General features: G+C 41.9%; 1 protein-coding gene across 1 annotated transcript in view; it reads right to left on the bottom strand.

The window, feature by feature from the left end:
• The window catches only part of LOC119942801 (splicing factor SWAP), a 119224-nt gene that overhangs the window by 26403 nt on the left and 66600 nt on the right, over positions 1–26221 (bottom strand). Inside the window, 2 exon segments of the mRNA XM_038763758.1 lie at positions 5087–5355; positions 19408–19598. Coding sequence (XP_038619686.1) covers positions 5087–5355; positions 19408–19598 — 460 coding nt within the window.

Here is a 26221-nt window from a genome sequence, read left to right as displayed (position 1 = left end):
CATATTTATATTTGGGAAGACCACCACAGACTCACACGAACCGAACGTCTATTTTGGGAGTCAATCTGGATGAGGTGGGTGGATAACTTCTGAGGGAATGTTTTAGCCGTTTCGTTTCGAGTGTTTCAAGTTTCACGATTTCCAATTTCAAAGTCTTACGGCTATGTTAAAACAGCGGCGTAATGAGATTCGATGGAATAAACTGAAGAAATAGCTTTAGCAGCAAGCTATTACTGTGACACTCATATCAATAAAGGCACGTTTCCAGCCTCTGGCTCTACTCAAGTTCACTCTGTGGAGTTCAGATTTAATCTGCGATTCATTACATCATTACTCTATAATGAATTGTTCTAAAGATATTTTTACATTTCTACACAAACACGGGATCAGACCTTTAGCAACAGTCTCCTTTTTGCGTGGATGGTCACGATAAGGGAAAAAAAATGGATCTGCCCTTCCACGAATATCACCTCTATTTACACTTACTAGACGCCAATTAGGAAATTTGAAATCTCAATTTAGCATGCCATGCAAAACCTTTGGGACAATCTCTTTTTAAAGGCATTCTCAGCTGATATGACTCACATATAGGCAGATTTGCTTTCATTTTAATCACTGGTGGGGAATGAATCCAATGTCAAAGTGCTAATCTTATTTGTTCTTTCCAAACCAGTCCTTTTGACTTCAATTACGGTTAGTGCGAGATTCAAGTTTCTATGAAGATAAATAAGCCCTGATACACAGTGCCACACATACAGTGTAGGTCCTAAAATTCTGTGATGACTTCATACTGGATTAGAGCAAGAAATGATTTAATATGCCAAAAGACTCTGATAACCAAGTGAGATCTCATCTGGAACCCCGTTTGGGTTGGGACTGTGTCTGATCTGATCCCTTTGAATTTACCCTAGGACTTCTCACAGCGCTTGGCACAGACATAGAAAGAGCTTAATAAGTACCAAAATAAATATGAGTGCTTAATACTAAATTAACAGCATAAGAGAGAAAACACACTGATTTTAACATACGCTCTGATAATTGACTTGCATTTTAAAGGAAAAAAGCTTTGACATCTCAAGCTTAGAGTAGAATATTAGCTATGTGAACTACTTAAAATTATGTTAACATGCTATAAGAGGACTGACAGTGCCGTATTTAAAATATAAATTTTTAGCATGACTTGCCTTTACATTGCCACAATCGGTCATACATTAACTACATTTTTTACACAGCATATTTTTCCTTTTTATATATTAAAGATCAAATGTGATTATTTTTTCCTTTGGTGGTTTTATAAGCCAACTATACCCTTAGCACAGGAAATAAAAAACAAACTCACCTAACCTATCCTATTTTCAATATCACGGTCAAGACCCAATGACCTACTGTAATCTCCCCAAACCAGGCAGAACTCATGCCAAAACACCTAGAATTTATACTTACCAATCGGCACAAAGGCAAACACCCTATAATTACAACAGACCCTAAAGAAAAATTGCAAAAATGGAGGGTTGCAGTTTCTGCTGCAAGAGTTCACTTAAAAGTCACTGAAAAATTGCCTGAGGCTGGAGAAACAAATTTGAAAGGCTTAGAAATGGAAAGTCTGCAATGGGCTACGCGGGCTATTTAGGCAATAGGCTGTGCTACTCACTCACCAACGGACGTAACTGGTTTTCAAGGACGGCCCTCGGTTTCACGCTATTCTGAAAAAGCAAAGCTATTCCCCCTTACGACTATTGAATTTCTATCCAATTCAGATGTCAAGAAATTACTGTGGTGATAGTTCTCATTTTGAGAGACTAGATGGCTCGGTCTGTTAGTGGTGGAAAAGGAAATGAATACCAAATAAAACATGATGGTATTACTCTAAAATGCTACAGCTCAGTCAGAAAGCCACATAAAAATAATACACGGTATGAAAGCTAAAGCTTATTTAACTCAAGTTCATGGTACGCAGGAATTATGGAATAATTGGGCCTGAGATGGGGGCATTATAGAAGTCTTTCACTTGGGCTAGGTAAATGATGCAGTGCTACCCAAGATCGTAGCCCACAAATAGCTAGAACTGGATGAATTATGGGGGAGCTGTTTTAGTTAATATGAGCAGACATCCATCTCCCACTTTGTCTCTCAGATTAAAAAAAAAAAGGAGGAAGAACAAGAAGTGGGAGAAGGAAGAAGAAGAAGAAGAGGGAGGAGGAGGAAAAAGAGGAGGAGGAGGAAAAAGGAAGGAGAAGAAGAATAAGAAGGAGAAGAAGAAGAAGGAGGAGGAGGAAGAAGAACAAGGAGGAAGAAGAAGCTTCACAGACCTACTGCAAAAGCTTCTAGGCTACCAATCCCTTTTGGAAGACTGCGTCCCTAATCAGTTTAGCTTTATTTCCATTTCATAATGGTATTGCTACCATAGTTACATTTCCTCCATAGACTTGAACTGATATCACTGTTACTACGCTAACAAATTGCCTCAAGAGAGGTGAAAGTGTTCTGTCATCGTTCACCTGGAGGGCATTGTTTTCATGGTCTTGATGCTGGAAAGCTGGCCTTCGTAGTTTGGGTTTGCCACATTGAACGCATTGATTGATACCCTTTACTGTAAAGTCATATTCTAAAATAAAAATACCTACCATTATAAAATAGTATTAAAGAGTTTGAAACATGATCAGATTTGCTTAACTTCATCACATCAACCATTTCAAAACCTTTACATCACAATCTACAGAATCTGGGTTCAGTTCAAAATAGTCTGAAAACAAACAACTGTTTCTTAAAGTAATCAGCCAACAAACAAGTTTTGTAGGTAGTAAAGAAAAAGCACTTCAAAGCTAACAACTTTGTACAATCTCAGTAATGTCTTCATATCTCTTTATAAGCTCCCAGACCTTTGCACTTGTAAACACATCACAATTTTCCTTTTTATAAGTCCTGCAATACAAGTCCCACTGTCGGGCAAGATGAACTACTCAGGTGTTGAGGGCAAGGTGCCATTGGATTCATCATCTCCGTCAGAGACGATTCCAATCGATATGCTTTCCGCTGGGCCCTATTCTTTAGTAGCACATGATGGAAGAGCTAAAAATAGAACCGGTTCACAAGTCTTAATCCTAGGGGATGGTGAATATGTAAAGAAATAGTATCCGTACTGGTCAGGGGCTAGGAGTGAGAGCTCCTTTCATTTTCTAACACGGTTGCTCTCTTAAATCCAGGAAAAATGCTGAACAGAAAATTGGCAAAAAACAAAAGTGCCCTTATGGTATGACTGAGCTACTTGGGGGACACCTGTTGGCATGGATTCCCTCTTCTTTGCCACCGGCCCCCTTCAAGCCCCTTTTCCCCTCGCCAATTCTCTTTGCCATAGGCCACTGTAGCTCCAAGGCTCGTTCTCCCATACGCTGGAAGGTGGCCAAAGGAAGAAAGCCCATCGTCCAAACGTTTAGAAGGATGGAAAGGCTGTAGGGATTTGGGCCAAGGATGGCCCTGCCTGAAGCAGTGAGGAGCCTGGGGACTATTTCCTCCCAGTAAGCTATTCTTACACTCTTTTTTCTCTGAATTTACCTTGACATTTTTTCCCCTCATGTTCTTTCTGGTTATACACAGTGAGTGCCCTTGGGCTATGGGCCATGCCTGAATCAATGCCCATGTACTACTTAGCAGGGTTTAGTGCAGTGCCTTTCACATGGTAAGTGCTTAATAGATGTCATTACCACTACTACTACTACACTACAAGTATTAAAAACTTGATCAATCCCATTTCCAACTACACTACCCACATAAGTAACTCTACTCGAAAATACTACAGCTAAGAAAGTACGTGATGGAAAATATTAGTGTTTGTTCAAAGTTTTAAATGAATCAATAAAAAAAGCGGGGGGAAATCGCTTTCCCTAAATAATAGGGTCCCTTAAATCCTAATAATAATCATTGTGGTATTTGTTAAGTGCTTACTATATGCCAAACACTGCATTAAGCGCTGGGATAGACAAAAGATAATCAGGTCGGACACAGTCCCTGTCCTACACGGGGCTCCCAGTCTAGGTAGGAGGGAGAACAGGTGTTGAAAACCATTTTAAGGATGAGGAAACTGAGGCACAGAAACGTTAAGTGGCTTGCTCAAGGTCACACAGCAGGTAGGTCAGTGGCAGAGCTGGGATTAGAACCCAGGCCCTCTGACTCCTGGGCCTGTGCTCCTTTCACTGAGCCTCACTGCTTCTCAGTCTTCTACCCAGGAGAGGAACTTCATTTTTTTTTTCAAAACGGCAAACAGTTATTGCAGTGGAAACTATTGAGAACCTAGATCTCAATTACAGGAGGATAGCTACACCTTACAATATAAAAGAAACATTTTAAATAGTTTATAAGGTGTGAAAATTCTTGCAACATAGTCAATAAATCAAAAGGACTGAGGAAAAGGATTTTCTTCACCTCCTGTTGGCAGACACTATTTTACTGGTCAAAAGTAACCCAATGCGGCATCCCTGGATTTTACTGTTTGAAATAGGCTTGGCTATCAGGAGACACTCACTTGGGTTTTTTTATGTGACTGCTTCTTCATGAACCTACCCCCTAAAATGGAGATTTGTTTTTGTTCTTTTTTTGGGGGTCAAGTCAGTGACCCCTAGTGAGAAGCTGGAAATTTTAATTAAAAATGTGAATTGCAAAATGTAGTTGTACTGCCTTTCATTCACTATGTACACTGCAGAATGTCGTGCAGAACAAAATCGGTATGGCATTTTCAAATGATTCCACTACTTATCCAAACTTTTGGTGTTCAACTTAAACATACCAAAACTGGTTTGTATGGAATTCATTTATACAAATAAAACTGTGTTTTTTCCATACAATCTTAATATATATACCTATATACGTACCTACACACATAAAAATAAATGGGATAGATGACCTGAAAAATCTAAACATTTTCTCCCGAAGTGGTTAAATAGCTTTAGAACTACCGCTTTTGGCTCTTACAAGACATTAAAAAAGTCATCACCACTACCCACCCAAAGGAATCATCACCATTCCTTGAAGTAAACGGAACGTGAACAATCGGGAAAAGCCAATGAACACCACTAAACTTGCGCATACCCACCTGGACCGCCGGACTGTTCTGTAGGCACTGGGAAGAGAATGCTTTGCTTTTGAATGTGACCGAGACCTGGATTTGGATGATGAGTGGTACTTGGAAGGGGATCGGGATCTTGTCCGAGATCTCTTTTTGTGCTTCTTCTTTTTCTTCTCTTTTTCTTCTGTGCGGGGAGGATCTTTACATTTGCTTGAAGGCCTCTCAGCTGGCTTAACTTCTAAAGTAGGCAGTGGTCTGACCCCAGCCAATAATGGACACGGCATATTGCTTACTTCCTGAAAATGGAATCGTATTACTGATTAAAATGAGTATCACATGAATTTACAAACTGGAAGAAATGCTTTCATTTCTAAAATATATACTCATGCTACATTATATTTTTTAACTTTATTAGTGAAGGGTTTACTATGTGCCAGGCACTGTGCTAAGCAATGGCTTAGATACAAGCAAATCAGATTTTCCAAGATAAATAGGAGGTGGATATAATCATCACCTTGGAAATGGCAGGCTAATGCAAATCCTAATACATATTATAAGGAAGTATTTGGTGATTTTTCAGTAGGCTGATGAAAATATTATCATAGTGGTTGTCCTGCATTAAAAAGACGTCATTTTCTGGATTTGCAGGTATATAAATGGAAGGGATGGTCTGCTAACTTGAGGAACATGCCAGTGAACAACTAATCTACTTTTGGTGTCCACCTGCCGCTGGAGAGGTGATTAGGTAGCTATGAAAACCGACTTCTGAAAGTACTTGGGCACAGAACACTACTTGCAAGGACTTAGGGAAATAATGAACAAACATTTTTCCTGAAGTTTCTTAGAAGGAACAGTAATAGTGAAGGTCCTTCACTATATAGCTCTTCAGTAATTACGGAAATCGGAGCCCCTAAAAGAAAAATCTTCCGTGTTCCAGAAACCTTTCCACCAAACTGCAGGTCTCTGGATTAATTTGTCAATCAGTGGTATTTATTGAGCGCTTACTGTGTGCAGAGCACTGTACCAATCACCTGGGAAAGTACAATACAACACACAGAGTTGGCAGACACATTCCTGCCCCACAAGAAGCGTATAGCCTAGAGGGGGAAACAGTCTTTAACACAAATAAATAATGAATTATAGACCTGAATATAGGAGCTATGGAGCTGAGGGAGGGTAAACAGGTAACAGACGTTGCAGAAGGGAGAGGGAGGCGGGGAAAGAGGGCTTAATGGGGAAGGTCTCTTGGTGGAGAAGTGACCTTCATGAGGCTTTGAAGATACTGTGAGCCCACTGTTGGGTAGGGACTGTCTCTATATGTTGCCAATTTGTACTTCCCAAGCGCTTAGTACAGTGCTCTGCACATAGTAAGCGCTCAATAAATATGATTGATGATGATGATGATGATGGGGAGCGTGGTGGTGTGCCATATGTTGAGGGGGAAGGAGTTGAAGGTGGATGTGGGAAAGGAGCTGGCGGCGAGACAGATGAGACTGGGGTACAATGAGTAAGATGGTGCTAGAGGAGTGAAGTGGATGGGCTGGGTCAAATTAGGAAATCAGTGAGGCAAGGTAGGAGGGGGCAAGCTGATTAAGTGCTTTAAAGCCATTGGTAAGGAGTTTCAGTTTGATGCAGAGGTGGATAGGCATCCACTGGAGGTTCCTGAGGAGTGGGGAGACATGGCCTTGAGGGTTTTTTTTCTTTTTTAAGAAAAATAATCCAGGCACCAGAGTGAAGTGCAGACTGGGGATGAGACAGGAGGGAGAGAGGTCAGCAAGGAGACTGATACAGTAATCAAGGCAGGATATGAATGCTTGGATCAGCATACTACAAATAATTGTGCTACTTGCTATGTGTTTATTATATGCCACGCACTGTACTAAGCTCCGGGGTGGATACAAACAAATCAGGTTGGACACAGTCCCTTATCCTATGTGGGATTCTCAATCTCAAGCCCCATTTTAGAGACGAGTTAACTGAAGCCCATAGATGTGAAGTGACTCGCCCAAGGCCACACAGCAGACAAGCAGGGGAGCCGGGATTAGAACCCATGACCTTCTGACACCCATGCTCTATCCACTATGCCATGCTGCAGTTTGGAAGGAGAAGGGAGAAATTTAGCAATGCGAAGGTGGAATTGATAGGACTTGATGACAGACTGAATATGTGGGTTGGATGAGAGCGATGAGTCAAGGTAATGGGCTTGTCAGAGGGAGAGGAGAGTGGCAGTGTCTACAGTGATGGGAAAGACAAGGGGAGGCCAGGGTTTGGGTGGGAAAATTTGTGTTTTGGACATGTTTAATCTGAGATGTCGGCAGGCATCCGGAGAGAGATGTCCTGAAGGCAGGATGGAATGCGAGACTGCAAAGAAGGAGACAGGTCAGAAGGGATTGAGATTTAGTGATTACGTAAGTACATGTTGTTTACAAGAAATTATATTGGCAAATATATATTTCACCCAGTTAGGCTTTGGGAAGCAAACTAGACCCTTAAAGATTAAAAAGAAAACAATTCCTTACTCCCCAGCATTGAAGAGCAACTTTTCTGAATCTCTTCACTTTATTCTAGACTGTGAGCCCGCTGTTGGGTAGGGACCGTCTCTATATGTAGCCAACTTGTACTGTCCAAGCGCTTAGTACAGTGCTCGGCACACAGTAAGCACTCAATAAATACAATTGAATGAATTAAGGACTGAACTAAAATGATGGTGCTTTAAATTCAGTTAGTTATGAAATTAGAATATTTTGTATGCAAAGTGTTGCTATCCTAAAATAAATACCTTTAAGGATAGAAGGGCCCTTCCCCAAATTATGCTAAATGAAAATTTTTAACTCCCGACAATTAGACCTGGAACACTCTGAGATATGCTTAAAAATCTGCAATCTATCATTTTATGCCTCAGAGAATTCTGCCGTACAGTTTAACACAATTCAAGTCAGGTACTACAGGTTTGTTCCGCATTATAAATGCTTTGACTTTCAAGCCGCTGTTCCCCAGTAACTGGATAAATCACATTCATCCTTCTATAGCCTCCACTCTGCATTACCCTGTTTGATACAGTGAGGCCTCATGTGAGTTAGCATGTTGACCTATGAAATTTATAAATCAGAAACCGGAAATTCATTTGAGCTCCCTTTTTTCCCCTTTACTTGCCATTATTGCCATTTTTAGACTGTGAGCCCACTGTTGGGTAGGGACTGTCTCTATGTGATGCCAATTTGTACTTCCCAAGCGCTTAGTACAGTGCTCTGCACATAGTAAGCGCTCAATAAATACGATTGATTGATTGATTATGACAAGGCTACATACAAAGATATTTGGATAGTTGGATATCACCCTTCTTTTAAATTACAGCCCACTAAAGTCTTGGGTTTCTCTAAGCCCTAATTGAGACTGGCTATTTTCTACAGTGTTTATATAGACTTCTACAGTAGTCCCTTTACTGTGGTAGTTTGCTTCAAGGACCAGAAATGATTTACTTCCCAAGTGCTTAGTACACTGCTCTGCACACAGTAAGCGCTCAATAAATACGATGGAATGAATGAACAAATTTAGAGAATTACCACTTGAATTAAAGATAAGCATGCCTCATTATAGGACTAGCTACAGAAATGCATTACAAGGGATTCTATTCAAATCGAACATAGTAATCCGTGTTGTTTGACAATTTTCGTGTTGAATTTTGCACTTCTAAATAGCAACCCATTCCCCCTTCTCCCCCTACGCTGGCCAACATTAACAGTAATTAATAGAGAAGCGGCGTGGCTCAGTGGGAAGAGCACGGGCTTTGGAGTCAGAGGTCATGGGTTCGAATCCCAGCTCTGCCAATTGTCAGCCGTGTGACTTTGGGCAAGTCACTTCACTTCTCTGGGCCTCAGTTACCTCACCTGTAAAATGGGGATTAAGACTGTGAGCCCCACGTGGGACAACCTGATCCCCTTGTATCCCCCCCAGCGCTTCGAACAGTGCTCAATAAATACGAATGAATGAATGAATGAACAGTAACAAGAATGCCTACTTTCATGCCTAAGGATTTGATCTTGTTCATTTCCGTCTCATTTGCAACAATCATTTTTTGAGTCTACTAATTAATGGCAATGTAGGAGAAGCAGCACAGCCTAGAGAGCACAAAACTGGGAGGCGGAGAACCTGGGTTCCAATCCCGACTCCACCCACCACTTGCTTGCTGCGGGACTCTGCCTCAGGTTCCTCATCTGCAAGCGCTTAGTACAGTGCTCTGCACACAGTAAGCGCTCAATAAATACGACTGATGATGATCTGTACGATGAAGATTAAATACCTGTTCTCCCTTCCCTTTAGGCTGTGAGCCCTATGTGGGACAGGGACTGTGATATGATCTGACTGCATTGTCTCTCTCCCAGTGCTTACCACAATATTCGCCACAGAATGAGCGCTTATCTATCACCGTTGTAATCACTACCACTACTTTTGGTTGTTTTTAAAAGATAAAGACATAAAGTCACGCTTCTTGCCCTTAAAGAAGCTTGATTTGTCATTCATTCAATCGTATTTATTGAGCGCTTACTGTGTGCAGGGCACTGTACTAAGCGCTTGGGAAGTACAAGTTGGCAACACACAGAGATGATCCCTACCCAACAATGGGCTCAGTCTAGAAGGGGCTAATGATGATGATGGAGAACAATCAGAGAAGCAGCATGGCCTAGTGAATAGAGCACGGATCTGAGAGTCAGAAAGACCTGGGTTCTAATCCTGGCACCCCTACTTTTCTGCTGTGTGGCCTTGGACAAGTCTATTCACTTTTTTGTGCCTCAGTGCCCTCATCTGTAAAATGGGGATTAAGACTGTGAGCCCCACGTGGGATAGGGACTGTATCCAACCCGATCTGCTTGTATCCACCCCTTAGAAGAGTGCATGGCACACAGTAAGCGATTAATACCACAATTATTATTACTATTCACACACAATACAGAACAAGCAGAATTTACTGATCAAAATCTGCCTAATTACATCCATTATGGGGAGACAGGAAAGGTTTAAAAGCCAAGACTGTCAAAGCAGCAAAACGGGAAACAACCCCTATTAGGTTGCTAAAATGGAATTAAGCACCAGTTTGCATTCCTTCGTGATGGCTGTAAAATACAACTATAGACTTTTCTTTTGACAATTGTGTAATTGCCTATTATTGTCCAATGAATGAGCTCAACAATCTAATAAGCGCTTCACATTTAGAGGTTTAATGAAGTTCGATTAGTCAAACCCAAACCACAATTTAGTCAATGAAAAAAATCCCTTTAAGAATATGTTTACTGGCATTTCATGCCTGCAATTTCAAATCTATTCTATTGTTTGTACTTAAACTTCAACGCAGGTATTTGCCGTTCTCTTCTATTGCGCATTGTCCAAGCACTTTGCTAGACACTGGCAGAGGTACGCGGCAATCAGATCAGATACAGGCAGTCCCTGTCCCACAAGGGACTCACAGTCTAAGAGGAAGGGTGAACAGGGACTTTCTCCCCATTTTACAGAGAAGGAAACTGAGGGTAGAGAAGTTAAAAAAACTTGCCCAAGGTCACAGAGCAGGGAAGTGGTGGAACGAGGTCTAGAACTCAAGCTCTTTACCCTCGACAACTTTCCGTCACTGCACGCGCACACAGCATTCTCTACGGAGTTGTACAGAAATGCAATCAAACAACTGAGCAACTGCTGCATGCAGAACACTGTACTAAGTGATCGAGAAACAATCAATTAATGGTATTAATTGAACACTTACTGTGTGCAGAGTTGGGAGAGTACAACAGAATTGGAGACATACTACCTGCTCACAAAGAGCTTTTAGTCCAGAGGGTGGGACAGGTGATAATATAAATAATTTTCTGATATGCACATATGTGCCTGTGTGCTTGTATCCACTCCAGTGCTTAGTACAGTGCCTGGCAAATAGTAAGTGCTTAACAAATGCCATAAATATTATTATGAATTATTACGAGCTGTAGGGTGATGGGCGGGGTGAATACCAAATGCCCAAAAGATGAGGCAGAAACGGGAGGGAGTCAGGCAAAAGAAGGTGCACTCGGGGAAGATCTCTTGGAGGAGGTGTGACCTCAATATGGCCTTCAAAGCCGGGGAACTTTTATGTCTTTAAACATTTTGATTGTTTTTAATCTCCCTTCAAATCCTTTCAAAGCTAGAATAACCGAAATAGACACCAAGTACCAATAAAGCCAACTTGTACTTACCAAGTGCTTAGTCCAGTGCTCTGCACACAGTAAGCGCTCAATCATCATCATCATCAATCGTATTTATTGAGCACTTACTGCACTGTGCAACTCGTACAAGTACGAGTTGGCCCAATAAATATGACTGAATGAATGAATGAAGGAATGACCAGTGAATATAATGAAAGGATTACCGTTCATCATTTAAATAATTTCTCATACCGAAGAACTGAGCACCTAACATGTGCAGAGCATCGTGTTGGCTTAAAATAGCACAATAAGCAAACACCATTATGCTCATGTTCACCTTGGGGCCCAACCTAACACCCAAATATTTTTCTAAAACGAATGCAGCCCATTACAGGTAGGACCCAACAGAAAATACATACGTGTCTAATGACCTACAGTATTACGCAAAGGTCTGATGCATCAATTCGTAACAGTTGACTATAGAATTATAAGCTCTGCACTCTGCTCATGACATTTGAATATGAAAAACAAAACCAGAGAAACTTTTATCTTATTTCTTAACCAAGAGGTCCATGTTCTAATTTTAATGTCCATTCAAATAGCACATCCTTAGCATTGTCTCTGAATCAGAAAATCAACTGGTTATTTTGACTGTCTCCAGAATTTCTTTCTAGGTGATTTCCTTCATCTTTCCTCATTTCTCCACGGTTTTCTTAGGTTTTCTGCTTGAACTCAAAGAAGATGGCCATCCAAAGAAATATTAGTTTAGACTGTCACAGGAGGGCGTGACTATTGCCATGTATATTCAACAATGCCAAATTATTCTTCCAAAAAGAGACAGTGATGCCTTTCAGGAAGCAGTTTGAATGCCTGAATGAAAAATGATTAAAACACACCGGTGTTTTAAAAAGCACTGTCACCCTAGAAAAAATATTAACTTGTGTACTAACCATAGTACTGGATTAAAAAGTTGGTCCCACAAACTTTCTGTGGTCAATGAACTGCAAAAAATTCCAATCCTCCATATCTGCAACACCAAATCTAATTAACTGATTGCTCATTTTTCTATGGAAAACCAAATCTTACAACCAGGAAACACACATGTCAGGTACACAGCGGGGGAAATAAAACAAGGGAAGGAATCAAAATCTGATACTCTGAATGTGGTGGGCAAAGAAATAAGAAAGCATCATGGAAGCCCCAAGACCTTCCTATGGTTAGAAATAAATGATTCAAGAGATATACTTTATACTTTCCAAATCCCTCTTGAGGTTGAACTCTCGTTCTAGTAGAATGAGGTCTCTTTAAATCATTATCATCATCATCAATCGTATTTATTGAGCGCTTACTGTGTGCAGAGCACTGTACTAAGCGCTTGGGAAGTACAAATTGGCAACATATAGAGACAGTCCCTACCCAACAGTGGGCTCACAGTCTAAAAGGGGGAGACAGAGAACAAAACCAAACATACTAACAAAATAAAATGAATAGAATAGATATGTACAAGTAAAATAGAGTAATAAATATGTACAAACATATATACATATATACAGGTGTTGTGGGGAAGGGAAGGAGGTAAGATGGGGGGGGATGGAGACCAGTGTTGTCCAGTGGTCAGTGTGTTAGACAACTCAGGACTTGGGGTTTCTGGTTCTGCCTATGCCACTGGCCACCAACTGAGATTACTTCATCATCAATCATCAATCGTATTTATTGAGCGCTTACTATGTGCAGAGCACTGTACTAAGCGCGTGGGAAGTACAAATTGGCAACACATTTTGGGCAAGACGCTAATAATAATAACCAGAACTGTGGTATTTGTTAAGCACTTACTATGTACCAGGCACTGTTACTGGCGCTGGGGTCGATACAATTAAATTGGGTTGGACACAGTCCCTGTCCCACGTGGGACTCACCATCTTAATCCCCATTTTAAAGACGGCACAAAGAAGTTAAGTGAGCTGTCCAAGGTCACGGCAGACAAGTGTGGAGGCAGGATTAAAACCCAGGTCCTTCTGTCTCCCAGGCGCGCGTTCTATCCATTAGGTCATGCTGCTTTTAAATCCCACTGGGCCCATCTCTTTATTTGTAAAAGGGGGAAAAATCATTTAAGTTACACTAGCCATCTTCTATGCCACTGGCACAATAGCCGTACCTGTGAAGAGGAAGGGCGGGAGGGAGTTTTACTTGTACCTGTCTGGTCTGAATTCACAGTAAATGAGGAGAGACAGTGAATGGATTGGAACAAGCTGAGGAGGGTTCCCCAGGCCAGGGAGGGCTATTCATAGTATTTGTTCAGCACTTCCTAATGAGCCCAAACACTGTACTAAGGGTCGGGTTGCATACAAGACAATCAATAAAAACCCTCTTTCGACTTTCCCACTTTAAAATTTGTATCCATTTCGACTTAACTCCCAGGGATGAGAAGAAAAATTAGACGAGACAGGTAAAGGCAGTTTGAACTCAAGATAAACTTGGGACCATGTCCTTCAAAGATACGTACGAATCAAATACAAAATGTTGTTAATTTGTACGATGGCTGCTCATCCCACGAAAGACCACCTCCAAGCAAAAACTGCTTTTTATATTTTGTTCCCTTCAAGAGACCATGTCCCAGAGATAAAAGGAAGCATCACTTGATGAATTTACTGAATTGTCAGCTTGAGTAAGACCTTCATGTAAATAAAGAATGTTTTCTAGCAATGTGTGTTAAGATACTATAAACTAGTCATGGAAGAGAATTAGGAACTGGTATGGTATTTACTGAATGCTTACTGGGTGTAGGGCACTCTACTACCAGAGAAGCAGCGTGGCTCAGTGGAAAGAGCCCGGGTTTTGGAGTCAGAGGTCATGGGTTCAAATCCCGGCTCTGCCAACTGTCAGCCGTGTGACTTTGGGCAAGCCACTTCACTTCTCTGTGCCTCAGTTCCCTCATCTGTAAAATGGGGATTAAGACTGTGGGCACCACGTGGGACAACCTGATCACCTGGTATCCCCCCAGTGCTTAGAACAGTGCTTTGCACATAGTAAGCGCTTAACAAATACTATCATTTTTGTTATTATTACTAAGTGCTTGGGAGAGTATACTACAGTAGAATTGGTTTCCACGTTCCCTGCCCACAGGCAGCTTATAGTCTAGTACCTCTTAAAAGTGGCATCTCTTAAAAGTAATGTGCTAATATATACATTTTTTTTAACCAATCAATGGTACTTTTTGAGCACTTACTGTGTTCAGAGCACTAGAGTAGATGAGCCCATGTTTAAAGGCAATGGTGATTTGAATTCAGAAATCACATTAAGCTAAAAATATTTATACACCATTTACAGCAACTGCCAATTTAATTACACATATTTTTGTTTAGAAGCAATTAAAGTTATTTATCACCATCTGCCTCCAAAATTACATTTTTGAGAACAAATTTAACAACTACAATCTGTGTTCCTACCCATCCAAGAAGATTTTTAAATAAGCACAAATCTCATTTGCATCTTTTAAGAGCATGGGCCTGGCTACGTACTCATCCCAGCTCTGTCACCTGCCTGCCATGTGACCTTGGACCAATCACCTAATTTTTCTGGGCTTCATTTACCTCATCTGTAAAATCTTAGACTGAGCCCCATATGGGACAGGGATCGTGTCCAGCTGATGATCCTGGACCCACCCCAACACTTAGAATGGTTTTAACGAGTACCATAAAAAAAAACAACAAAAAACTGGGAATCCAAGAAATCCCCAAAGTCTTGAGGAGTTTAGTGCATCACAAAGACAGAATTGCCACAAGAATGTAGCAATAGCACACAGCAGGTTTTTTTTTTTTGGGGGGGGGGGGAAATCAGCAAAAATGATCAGTTGAGCTGAAATGATGAAAAAGGGGAAAAACAATGGCTTGGAAGCCTCTGATTCTAGGAGCTGCTCTTTTAAAACAGAGGACATTTAAGGAAAGCTCCTTATGTAGAGATGTGAGTTCTGCTGAAATCTCTCTCCAAGGTATTTCCATGGTGAAAGGGGATATTCTGAAGAGAGACTGTAGGTAGTGGAGGCTGGGTCCCAGATACGTGTCCAATGAGACAAGCCGTTCATTTGCTTTCTTTGCAAATTCATCGTTCTCAGGAAGGTGATTACCAGGAATTAATGGACTTGTTTTTGTATTTATGCAAAGCTAACATCAAAGAAAGAATAATAAAATTATGGTCCAGGTGATCAGTTTTTCTCCAAACCTCAAAATCTACAGAGTTTACCCAATGTGTCTCTTCAACTCCTCTGCTGCAGACACTCTTTTTAGGCCAGGACCCAGGGGTGGAAAATAAAGCTACTAGATATAAAGGCATTTGGGGCCGTGTCCATACTGGGCAGGAGGAAGGAGAGCTGAAAACTGGTCATTCCTAGGCCAGAAGAAGGCCCACATGGGATGAGAAGCCCAGGGATGAAGTGCTTATCTGAGCCAGGACCTGAAAAGTGATACCATAGGAGACAAATAGCCAGGAAGATGGAGGTGATACCTGATACGTCAAAAAGGGAGAAATAATCAATCTTTCATTTAGGTAAATCAGGGGAACAATAAGAGGTTCATCAGATGAAAACGTAAAGCTAATGAATAAAAAATGAAAAGGGCTTATTTCAGCACTGACCAAGAAAGTTAATCCAAATCACATAGAAGCACTACTGATAGGATAGTAAGAAGTCAAACTTAACCAGATTACTTTAGAAAGCTGTGTTCAAATCATCACTGACCAAGGAAGTTAATTCAAATCACATAGTCAGAAGCACTATTGATAGGATAGTAAGAAGTCAAACTTAACCACATTACTTTAGAAAGCTGTGTTCAAATCATCACGCCTTGGTGGCATACTTGCTAAAAATTCCTTCAGACTGTCAAAAGGATCTTGGCAATCTGTTCTTTTGGACAGTGGCCCCCTGTTCTGTTCTTGGTATAGTGCTCTGCACACTGTGAGCTCTCAACAAATGCCGTTGATTAATGGATTTGACTGGAAATGATCTTGAGAACTTGCTATTTTGGCAGTGCCCCCGTTCAGGATCACCTTCTCTTTCAGTTCTTACTTACTCCCCGGTGACATCACCTTCCCCAGTGCTCTCAGCTTCAACCAAAGCCTCTAATATGGTTGACTTCCACATCTACCTCGCTAGCCCTGATCTCCCACTTTCTCTGCGATCTTGAATTTCATTCATTCATTCAATTGTATTTATTGAGCGGTTACTGTGTGCAGAACACTGTACTAAGCGCTTGGGAAGCACAAGTTGGCAACATATAGAGATGGCCCCTACCCAGCAGCGGGCTCACAGTCTAGAAGGGGGAGACAGATGACAAAACAAAACATATTATCAAAATAAAATATATAGAATAAATATGTACAAGTAAAATAGAGTAATAAATATGTACAAACATATATACATATTCATTCATTCATTCAATTGTATCTATTTCCTCCTGCTTCCAGAATATCTCTACCTGGATGTCCTATCAACATCTCAAGATCAGCATGTCCAAGACTAAACTTCTCATCTCTTCCCACCCCCACCATTTTTAATGGCATTTGTTAAGTGCCAGGCACTGTACTAAGCACTGGGGAAGATTTAATCAATCAATCAATCGTATTTATTGAATGCATACTGTGTGCAGAGCACTGTACTAAGCACTTGGGAACTAATCAAGTTGGACCCAGTCCATGTCTCACAGATTTCAAAGTCGGCTAAACAGCTGTAGAAACATCTAATCACCTCTCTGACAGATTTTAAGCCTTTTGTGGGTAGAAGCATGAATCTTGCTGCTGCCTTACTTTCTTGTGCACTCAGTACAGTGCTTTCCATTCAGCAGGTCCTCAATAATTACCAGTGATTGAGGCCTGTACCTTCCACAGACATTACATACAGCTCCTAAAGCAGTTTCATCAACATCACAGTCACCACCAACAAAATCTTGGAGTGAAGTCAATCTCTTGGCATTAAAGCAATGCACGTGTCAACACGGCCTTAGTGGGTGCGGGGGAGGGAGGGAGATGAGGGGGAATGGATGGCAGAAAGGCACTCCAACAGCTCCTGTAGTGAACCGGTAAGGGTAAAATGGAAACTGAAGAAACAATTAAGGACGTAGTGAAATGAAGCCTCAGGCAGTAATGTATCATAGATGACAAATGGAAGACAAATGCGGGACACAGATCGGCAGAGCACACTGCAATCAGGAAAGGAGTGCCTTTTTTAATTTGGATAAAGGCTTCGAGATAATTTTGAAACAAGGAAGTGAAAACAGCGTTAGACACTCCAACCCATAGACAGGCCAGTATAAGACGGCCAGTTTTTGGATGTCTAATACCGGGCCCAGGCAGTGAGAACTTCATCGGCCTGGCAATCGATTTTGAGAATGAAAGACAAGCACACACAGCCCCACAAACGTGAAGACGATGCTTCCGTGAACCCAAGGGACGGTGAGTCATATACTACTCTCTACTGACTTTCTTTAAACGTACTAAAGACCCAGTGAACTTCTGCACTCAACAGAGAACCCAGGTACTCTTGAATACAACTGAGATGGAACATAGTAAACACTATAAGAAGTTTTTATAAAAGAAGGGACCTAAGTGTCTCTAGAGCAAAGCAAGAATAACTAGGAAATCACGATATCAACTGAGTATTTAAAGATTTTTTTTAATTTTAAGTTGCTTTGCACTCCTAGGACTGAGGGTTTGGCACTTTTATCCATTCCAATGCAAAGCTTTAACAATTTTTTCCTAAGTGAAAAATTATTCATGGACAGCCATTTCCAATTTAACACTTCTTCAGATTGTAATTATTGAAGACAATTAGGCAAAAGTAAGCAACGCACAGGAAAATGTATCAACATTTAGCCTTGTCTCAAAAGTGCTAATCTAATCATTAGCTACTTTGTTCTTGGCGTGACTACATGAAAACGATCATAAGTCAATCCACTGACGGGTCAAGGATGAAAACAACCGTAACACTGAACTGAGGCCAGAATTGGAGGATTTATGTACAACAGATTTTTTAAAAGAAAATCAATGAACGAATCTCTGATTAACTGAGTGTTTTCTTCGCCGCTATCTCTTGAGGTGAAAAGAATGCTCTCTCTAACCCTCAAAATACTTAGCCACAAAAGGGGTGGGCAACAGTACTTTCCCTGTATTACAACCAGAAATCGGGAGGCTCAGATCATAATGTTTAGAAAATACCACAAAAACTACCAAGGCTTACATTAAAACCATGTTTCAATCAATCAATCAATCAATCGCATTTATTGAGCACTTACTGTGTGCAGAGCACTGTACTAAGTGCTTGGGAAATACAAGTTGGCAACATATAGAGACAGTCCCTACCCAACAGTGAAGTAGATTTCATTTTTATTCAAAGGCAACTATAATTGATTCGGCAATTGAAGCTTGGGGTTATTAAATAACTACGGGTTGTTGATGAGTAAATGTTATCTTTCCATGGCTACCTAATTCTGCTTTACAAAGCCACACTAAAACCGCTGACAGAAAACACTAAAAAACGCTCAAGTCAGTTTTCCAAGGTAAGAGATCACGGTCTGTAACAAATGTCCAACATTAAAAAGCGTGAAGTATGTCCTTTTTATGGTATTTGTTTAGCGCTTACTACATGCCAGGCACTGTTCTAAGCACTGGGGTAGATATAAGGTCATCAGGTTGGACGCACACGGGGCTCAGTCTTAATCCCCATTTTACAGATGGGGGAACTGAGGCCCAGAGAACTGAAGTGATTTGCTCAAGTTCACACAGCAGACAAGCCGGGATTAGAACCCAGGTCCTTCTGACTGCCGGGGCCATGCTCTCTCACTAGGACCCATGGCATCTCGTTAGCTAGCGTGCAGCTAACATCTGTACTGAGCGGCAACGCGGAGGTAGACTCTTGAAAATTGCAGAAAGCTGAAAAGACTCTTGAACTTACCTGCAAGTATTTTTTTTTAGCTACACTTGATCAGAGGAGTTGTAAAAATGGGAATTAAGATGGTAAGCCCCCCCGCAGGACAACCTGATTATCTTGTATCTACCTCAGCGATTGGAACAATGCTTGGCCCGTAGTAGTAAGCACTTAACAAATACCATCGTTATTATTATTAACTAAGCGCTTAGTACAGTGATCTGCACACACTAAGCGCTCAATAAATACAATTGAATGAATTAACTTACCTCTACACTAAATGGATTCTCCTCAATTTTCCCCATTTCTGCTTCTGCCAAGGGATTTTTTAAGGTCTGCAAAAACAGGGCGGCTTTCCTTTTGCGCTCGGCTTGAAGTTGTTTCTCCTTTGACTCCTTGGAGGCCTGGGCAAGTTTTTCCCTGGCGGCAGCAGCAAGTCTGTCTTCTAGCTTTTGCTTGGCTTTAAAAATAAGCGAAAATAAAAAAAAACAACAAACTTCATTCATTCAATCATATTTATTGGGCGCTGTGTGCAGAGCACTGTATTTAAAGCTTGGAGTGCACAATTCAGCCACAGAGATTATCCCTGCCCACAACAGGCTCACACTCTAGAAGGGGGGAGACAGCCATCAAAAGCATCAATATAAATAAACAGAATTATATATACACATAATATAAATAGAATTATAAATATGCACATACATACGCAAGTGCTGTGGGGCGAGGAGGGGTTATAGTAAAGTATGCTGTGTCAGAATGCATTTGTTAGATTTGCAATGGTGAAGATGCCAGGCAGATCGCAAACAAAATTTCAGCTATTTCATTGACTCTTGTGGATTCCCAATTAAATTTTATTGGAAAATTTTACTTGAAGCTATTTAACAAAATGATATTGACAATTTACTTCTTCACAGTTCCCAGGAGTCAGGTTCAGTTTCAAAATAATTATTCCAAGTGTTTTTGAAAGGCTTGTTTTAAAGTGTCATGCCTACATTTTTTGATATTTCATGTTTCAAATCTGGGCACCTAAATGCACACAATACAGAACACGTATGTGTAGTACCACAACCAAAAAATGGTCAATAAAACAAAGAACCAAATTCAGTTTAATCAATAACTACAATACATAAGGCCAAAGGCTTTCGTGTTAACACAAGGTTTTGATCAAACTACTTCCTTTTGAGAATTTCATTTGGTACCAAGACTACAGACAAAACTATTCAAAGTAAATCAATAAATTTTAACTTAAAACTTTCCTAAGCCAATATCCTAAAACCAACGGCATAATTTACTTTGCCCCTGGCTCCTTTAATTGCACTGAACCCATTTTCTATCCCATATTTTTATATTTACACCAATCAGTGCTAACAAATCAACTTTTTATTTGCTTTTCAAAACCATAAGTTAACAGCGCTTCAGTAACGTTAATTTGGAATGGGCTCTAACTAGATTCATAGCCTTGCTTTTCTTAAAAAATAGAATTGGAAAACCTTACAGTGCAAAATGTCTCCATTTTCTGTCCCAAATTCATAATCATGACAATCCTTAAAAAAGTATTTTCGACCAGTTCCTAAGGGAGTGGAGTCCCAGACTGAGCCCCTTCCCCCAGACTGAGCCCCTTCCTTCCTCTCCCCCTCGTCCCCCTCTCCATCTTACCTCCTTCCCTTCCCCACAGCACCTGTATATATGTATATATGTTTGTACATATTTATTACTCTATTTATTTATTTATTTATTTTACTTGTACATATCTATTCTATTTATTTTATTTTGTTAGTATGTTTGGTTTTGTTCTCTGTCTCCCCCTTTTAGACTGTGAGCCCACTGTTGGGTAGGGACTGTCTCTATATGTTGCCAATTTGTACTTCCCAAGCGCTTCGTACAGTGCTCTGCACATAGTAAGCGCTCAATAAATACGATGGATGATGATGATGATGACTTGAACCTTTTGATTTCTCCCTGTTCACAGAGTACCAGCAGAGCCGCACATGACAGGTAGAGTTACCTGATCTAAATAATTTTGTGCACAACAGAAGGAGGTCACCCAAAGACAGAAACAGAGTATTCAAACCACGGTAGGGAAAGGCAGGTTTGATTTCCTACAGAGCTCTGAGGGAACAGAAATCGGGATTAGGCCTGTCCTGGTCTGCGGGCGGTAATGGACTGAAAGTGAACTCCGGTCAAATCAATCAATAAATCGGTCGGTGGCTTTTAGTAAGCAATCGGTGTGCGAAGAGCACTGCACTAAGCACTTGGGAGAATACAGCACAAAAGAGTCCGTAGCCATGATCCCTGCCTGACAGGGATCTCCCCCTTATAGACTGTGAGCCCACTGTTGGGTAGGGACCGTCTCTAGATGTTGCCAACTTGGACTTCCCAAGCGCTTAGTACAGTGCTCTGCACACAGTAAGCGCTCAATCAATACGATTGATTGATTGATAGGAAGTGGGCTGCTCACGCTCCCCAAGCACATTGCTTCCAATGTTCGCTCTGCTCCCGACTGAGCCCCCATTTCTTCTTTTCCCACTCCCTTCTGCGTAGCCCTTGCGCATGGATTAGCACCCTTCCTTCACCCCTCCCTCAGCCCCACGGCACACACGTAACTAGCCGTGATTTATTCATTTATATTAGTGCGCGCGAATCTCCCCGTCTACTCTGGAAGTTCACTGTGGGCCCAGAACATGCCTACCAGCTCTTTTATTCTGTACTCTCCCAGTGCTTAGCACGGTGCTCTGTGCACAATAAGCGCTCGGTAAAACCACCGACTGACTGACCGGAAACTGGCGTTAGACCGAGCTTCCGGGAAATGCTTCCAACTCCAAAGTCCTGGAGACAGTGTTCCAGGGGGTTTCTGCCTGTTGACGCTTTGGAAGCCCAATCGCAACAGTAGGTAAATAATTCTGAACTGCTTTGGCGGGAGCCATGTAATACCTAAGTTGGAAAGCTGAGATGAAACGTCCCTCGGCACCGGGAAACCGACAAGCAGCCTGACGCTTACATCGGCAATAAGGAACGGAGAGCTGCCACTAAATTCTGTTTTCTAGACAGCACTCGGCCCAATTATGCCCTTCCTCTGCCTCGACTATACACCTGGGCCGCGTACCCCTTAAGCCCCCAACCCGCATCCCAGCCCTATGGGATTTTGTACGTCTTCCCCTGTGGACAAGTGCCTTGTGGGCAGGGCTCCTGTGTAACGACTTTATTGTATGTATTTTCCAAGAGCTTATTAGCAGAGCGCTAACAGCAGAGCCAGTAGGCGCTCAATCGGTACCATCGACTGATTGATGTCCTAATTCCCAACAGGGAAGAAAACTGAATGAGAAAGGCCAACTCAAAATGTCGGCTACTCTGACGCCAACTCCAATCAATCAATTGTATTTACTGAGCGCCTACTGTATGCACAGCACTGTACTAAGCGCTTGGGAAGTACAAGCTGGCAACATATAGAGACAGTCCCTACCCAACAGTGGGCTCAAATGGAGGCCTCCTGAGCGGCAGGGCCTTTCTGTTGTGAGACTATAGCCTCCCCTCTCACCTAGCTTCTTGAGCAGTCTGAACGCCGTCACCTCCAAACCACATTCGGTACCAAAGCGGAAGGACGGGGCCAGCAATAACAAGGTCTGGGAGAATGGCCAATCTATTAGCTTTACAGCTCAGTACAACATTGCTGGGAAAGGCATGTGCTCAAAATAGACGGTAGCAGAATGCCAAAACAGCTGTGCTCGGCGTGAGCTGAAGTGGCGAGTCCTGGAGATATGGTTTTAAAACTCCAGAGAAGAGCAATCTGTGGCAAGTCGACGACTTCCTCTATTTATTTATTTACTTATTTATTTTACTTGTACATATCTATCCCATTTATTTTATTTTGTTAGTATGTTTGGTTTTGTTCTCTGTCTCCCCCTTTTAGACTGTGAGCCCACTGTTGGGTAGGGACTGTCTCTATACGTTGCCGATTTGTACTTCCCAAGCGCTTAGTACAGTGCTCTGCACATAGTAAGCGCTCAATAAATACGATTGATGATGATGATGATGACTCTGGGGGAACCTACAGTGAAAAGGAGCGGAGCGCTTCGGAATAGGATGGCTCTTGAACCCAGGCTTTGGGCAGACGGCGGATCCACGTGGCGGAATTGAAAGCAAGAGTCAGGCTCTACAGGTCTGCAGTTGACCAAGGATAAACTTAACCCCTGCAGTGGGGAAAGAGCCAAAGAGTACTCTGGACCTTTTCATTTACACCCACACAAGGAAAAACACTTTTCTAGAAGGAGCATTGTTTTCATTGATTGATTTCAAATATAAATGGCAGCTAAACATAATGTCTGTGGAACCTGTTGAGTGCTTATTATTTGCCAGGCACTGTATCCAGTGCTTAGAACAGTGCTTTGCACACAGTAAGTGCTTAATAAATGCCATTATTAATATTATTATTAAGCACTGGGGTATAAATAAGCTAATCAGGTTGGACACGGTCCATGTCCCACCTTCATTCATTCAATTCTATTTATTAAGCGCTTACTGTGTGCAGAGCACTATACTAAGCTCTTGGGAAGTACAAGTTGGCAACATATAGAGGCAACAACGGGCTCAGTCTAGAAGGGGGAGATAGACAACAAAATGAAACGTAGACAGGTGTCAAAATAGTCAGAAAACATAGAATTATAGCTATATGCATAACATTAACAAAATAAATAGAATAGTAAATATGTTCAAGTAAAATACAGTAATAAATCTGAATAAATATATACAAGTGCTGTGGGGAGGGGAAGGAGGTAGGGCGTGGGGGATGGGGAGGAGGAGAGGAAAAGGGGGGCTCATGGGACTCAAAGTCCTAATCCCCATTTTACAGATGAGGGAACTGAGACTCAGAGAAGTGATCTGACTTGCCCAAGGTTACACAGCAGAAAAGTGGTGGAGCCAGGATTAGAACCCGGGTCCCTCTGACCCCCAAGTCTGTGCTCTATCCACTAAGCCACGCTGCCTTTTTAGAGAAAATGGTACCTGTTAAGCACTTACTTTGTGCCAAGCACTGTACTAAACGCTGGGGTAGATACAAGGTCAACAGGTTGGACACAGTAGCACATCCGTCTCACAGTGTTAATCCCCACTTTACAGATGAGGTCATTGAGGCCCAAGTTAACTGACTTGCCCAAGGTCACAGAGCAGACAAACAGGGGAGCCAGAATGAGAACCAAGGCCCGTGCTCTATCCACTAGGCCACACTGTTCCTCACGCTGCTTTAGCTTTAATGTCTTTGGTCCGCAAGAGGAATCACGGGAGTTCTGGGGACACCAGGGATTCTCCTCACTTGTTCGGGAGACATGGGTTTCCCCAGGGTACATAACAATCTGCTGTTTTCTACAAACAGCCCCCCACCCAATCCCTTAAGTCTGACACATACCATTTCACGCTTGCATGCGTGCGTGTTGAAGCAGCCAGAAATATGAGGATGCTTGCTATGCCATTAGTGGTAAAGGGTTTCCGACTGAACAACCACCAAGGGAATCTTGCGCACAACAGGTGTCACAAGAATCCCGAACGCTTCTGGATAATGTACATGGGGAAAACGGCGATGCCACTGAGGTGGGTATTTTGGCAACTGACTGTTGGCACCACAAAGTTGCAGTCACCTGGACAGTAAATGGGTTCGGAACATCAAATTGCCCTCTGCAAGATGCTGCCCCTCTGTTTGGGGCGGCATTGGCTTGTTGTACTCCATTTTGCTGGAGGGATGAACGTGTGGAGTCCAACAGACTCCTTGGTACGAGGTTCTTCACCTTGAAGTCTCTGGACTGAGGCTTGAGAAGTAGGGTGGCCCAGTGGAAAGAGCACAAGACCTCAAGTCAGGAGACCCGGGTTCTAATCACAGCCCTGCCACGTTCCCGCCGGGTGATTTTGGGAAAGCTGTTTAATTTCTCTGGGTCTCAATTTCCTCCTGTACAAAATAGGGATCAGATACCTGTTCCCTCGCAGCTCCCAAGACTGGGAGCCTCACATGGGACAGGGACTGCGATTAATCTGACCGTACTGCACCGAGCCCAGCATTCAGTACAGTCCTCAGCACAACACGGTAAGCACTTAACCAATACAATTATTATTATTGTTGCCTGTCACTCTTAATGGGAGACTCCATCCATCAGCATCACTGCAAACAGTCGAGGAAATGAAGGTTAAATATCATCCAGCGGAAAGCACAAAAAGAAGAGAGCCTCGCTTATTCAAGTAAATCAGTTTCGCGATTTTCTCACAGATGTCATGACGTTGCTAGGACACATCTGTTTTAATTCATTAATTCATTATCCTACTTTAAATTGCATTTGGCAATGCTACTCTCATCTAACATTTAACATTCAACATGTTTTGTTGTCTGACCCCCTTCTAGACTGTGAGCCCATTGTTGGGTGGGGACCATCTCTATATGTTGCTGACTTGTACTTCCCAAGCACTTAGTACAGTGCTCTGCACAAAGTAAGCGCTCAATAAATATGATTGAATGAATGAATGAATTCAAATCCAGGCTACAAGGATCAGGCGCCATATGGAAACCAAATAAACTATTATTATTAGCCAATGGTTGCAGGCTCAGTGCTCTGTTTGTCCATGCATCTTTTTTCACCTCCCTCAGTCCCACACCACACACTTATAACTACATAACTTATGTACACACCTGCAATTTATTAATATTAACGTCTGTCTCCCTCTACAGACTGTAAGCTTGTTGTGGGCAGGGGACATGTCTAACAACTCTGTTGTACTGTACTCTCCTGAGTGCTTAGTACAGTTCTCTGCAAACAGTAAAAATAACAATAATAATGGTATTTTTTAAGCGCTTATTATGTGTCAGGCACCATTCTAAGAGCTGGGGTAGATATAAACCAATCCCATTATTCCCCTGTCCCACATGGGGCTCACAGTCTAGTTAGGAGGATGTAGGATTGAATCATCCTCCCTCGGGATCATGCCTGGAGAGTTTCCAGTATTCTCCCAGTCTCAGCTACAGGAGGAAAAGTCAAGCAGAGGCATCCTACTCTATCCTAATCCTCCTCAACCTCTCAGCTGCCTTTGACGCTGTGGACCACCCGCTTC

Source organism: Tachyglossus aculeatus, chromosome 21, assembly GCF_015852505.1.
Source record: "Tachyglossus aculeatus isolate mTacAcu1 chromosome 21, mTacAcu1.pri, whole genome shotgun sequence".
Lineage (NCBI taxonomy): Eukaryota > Metazoa > Chordata > Mammalia > Monotremata > Tachyglossidae > Tachyglossus > Tachyglossus aculeatus.
The sequence above is the reverse complement of the archived record's forward strand: the minus strand, read 5'-3'. Positions and strand labels throughout refer to the sequence as shown.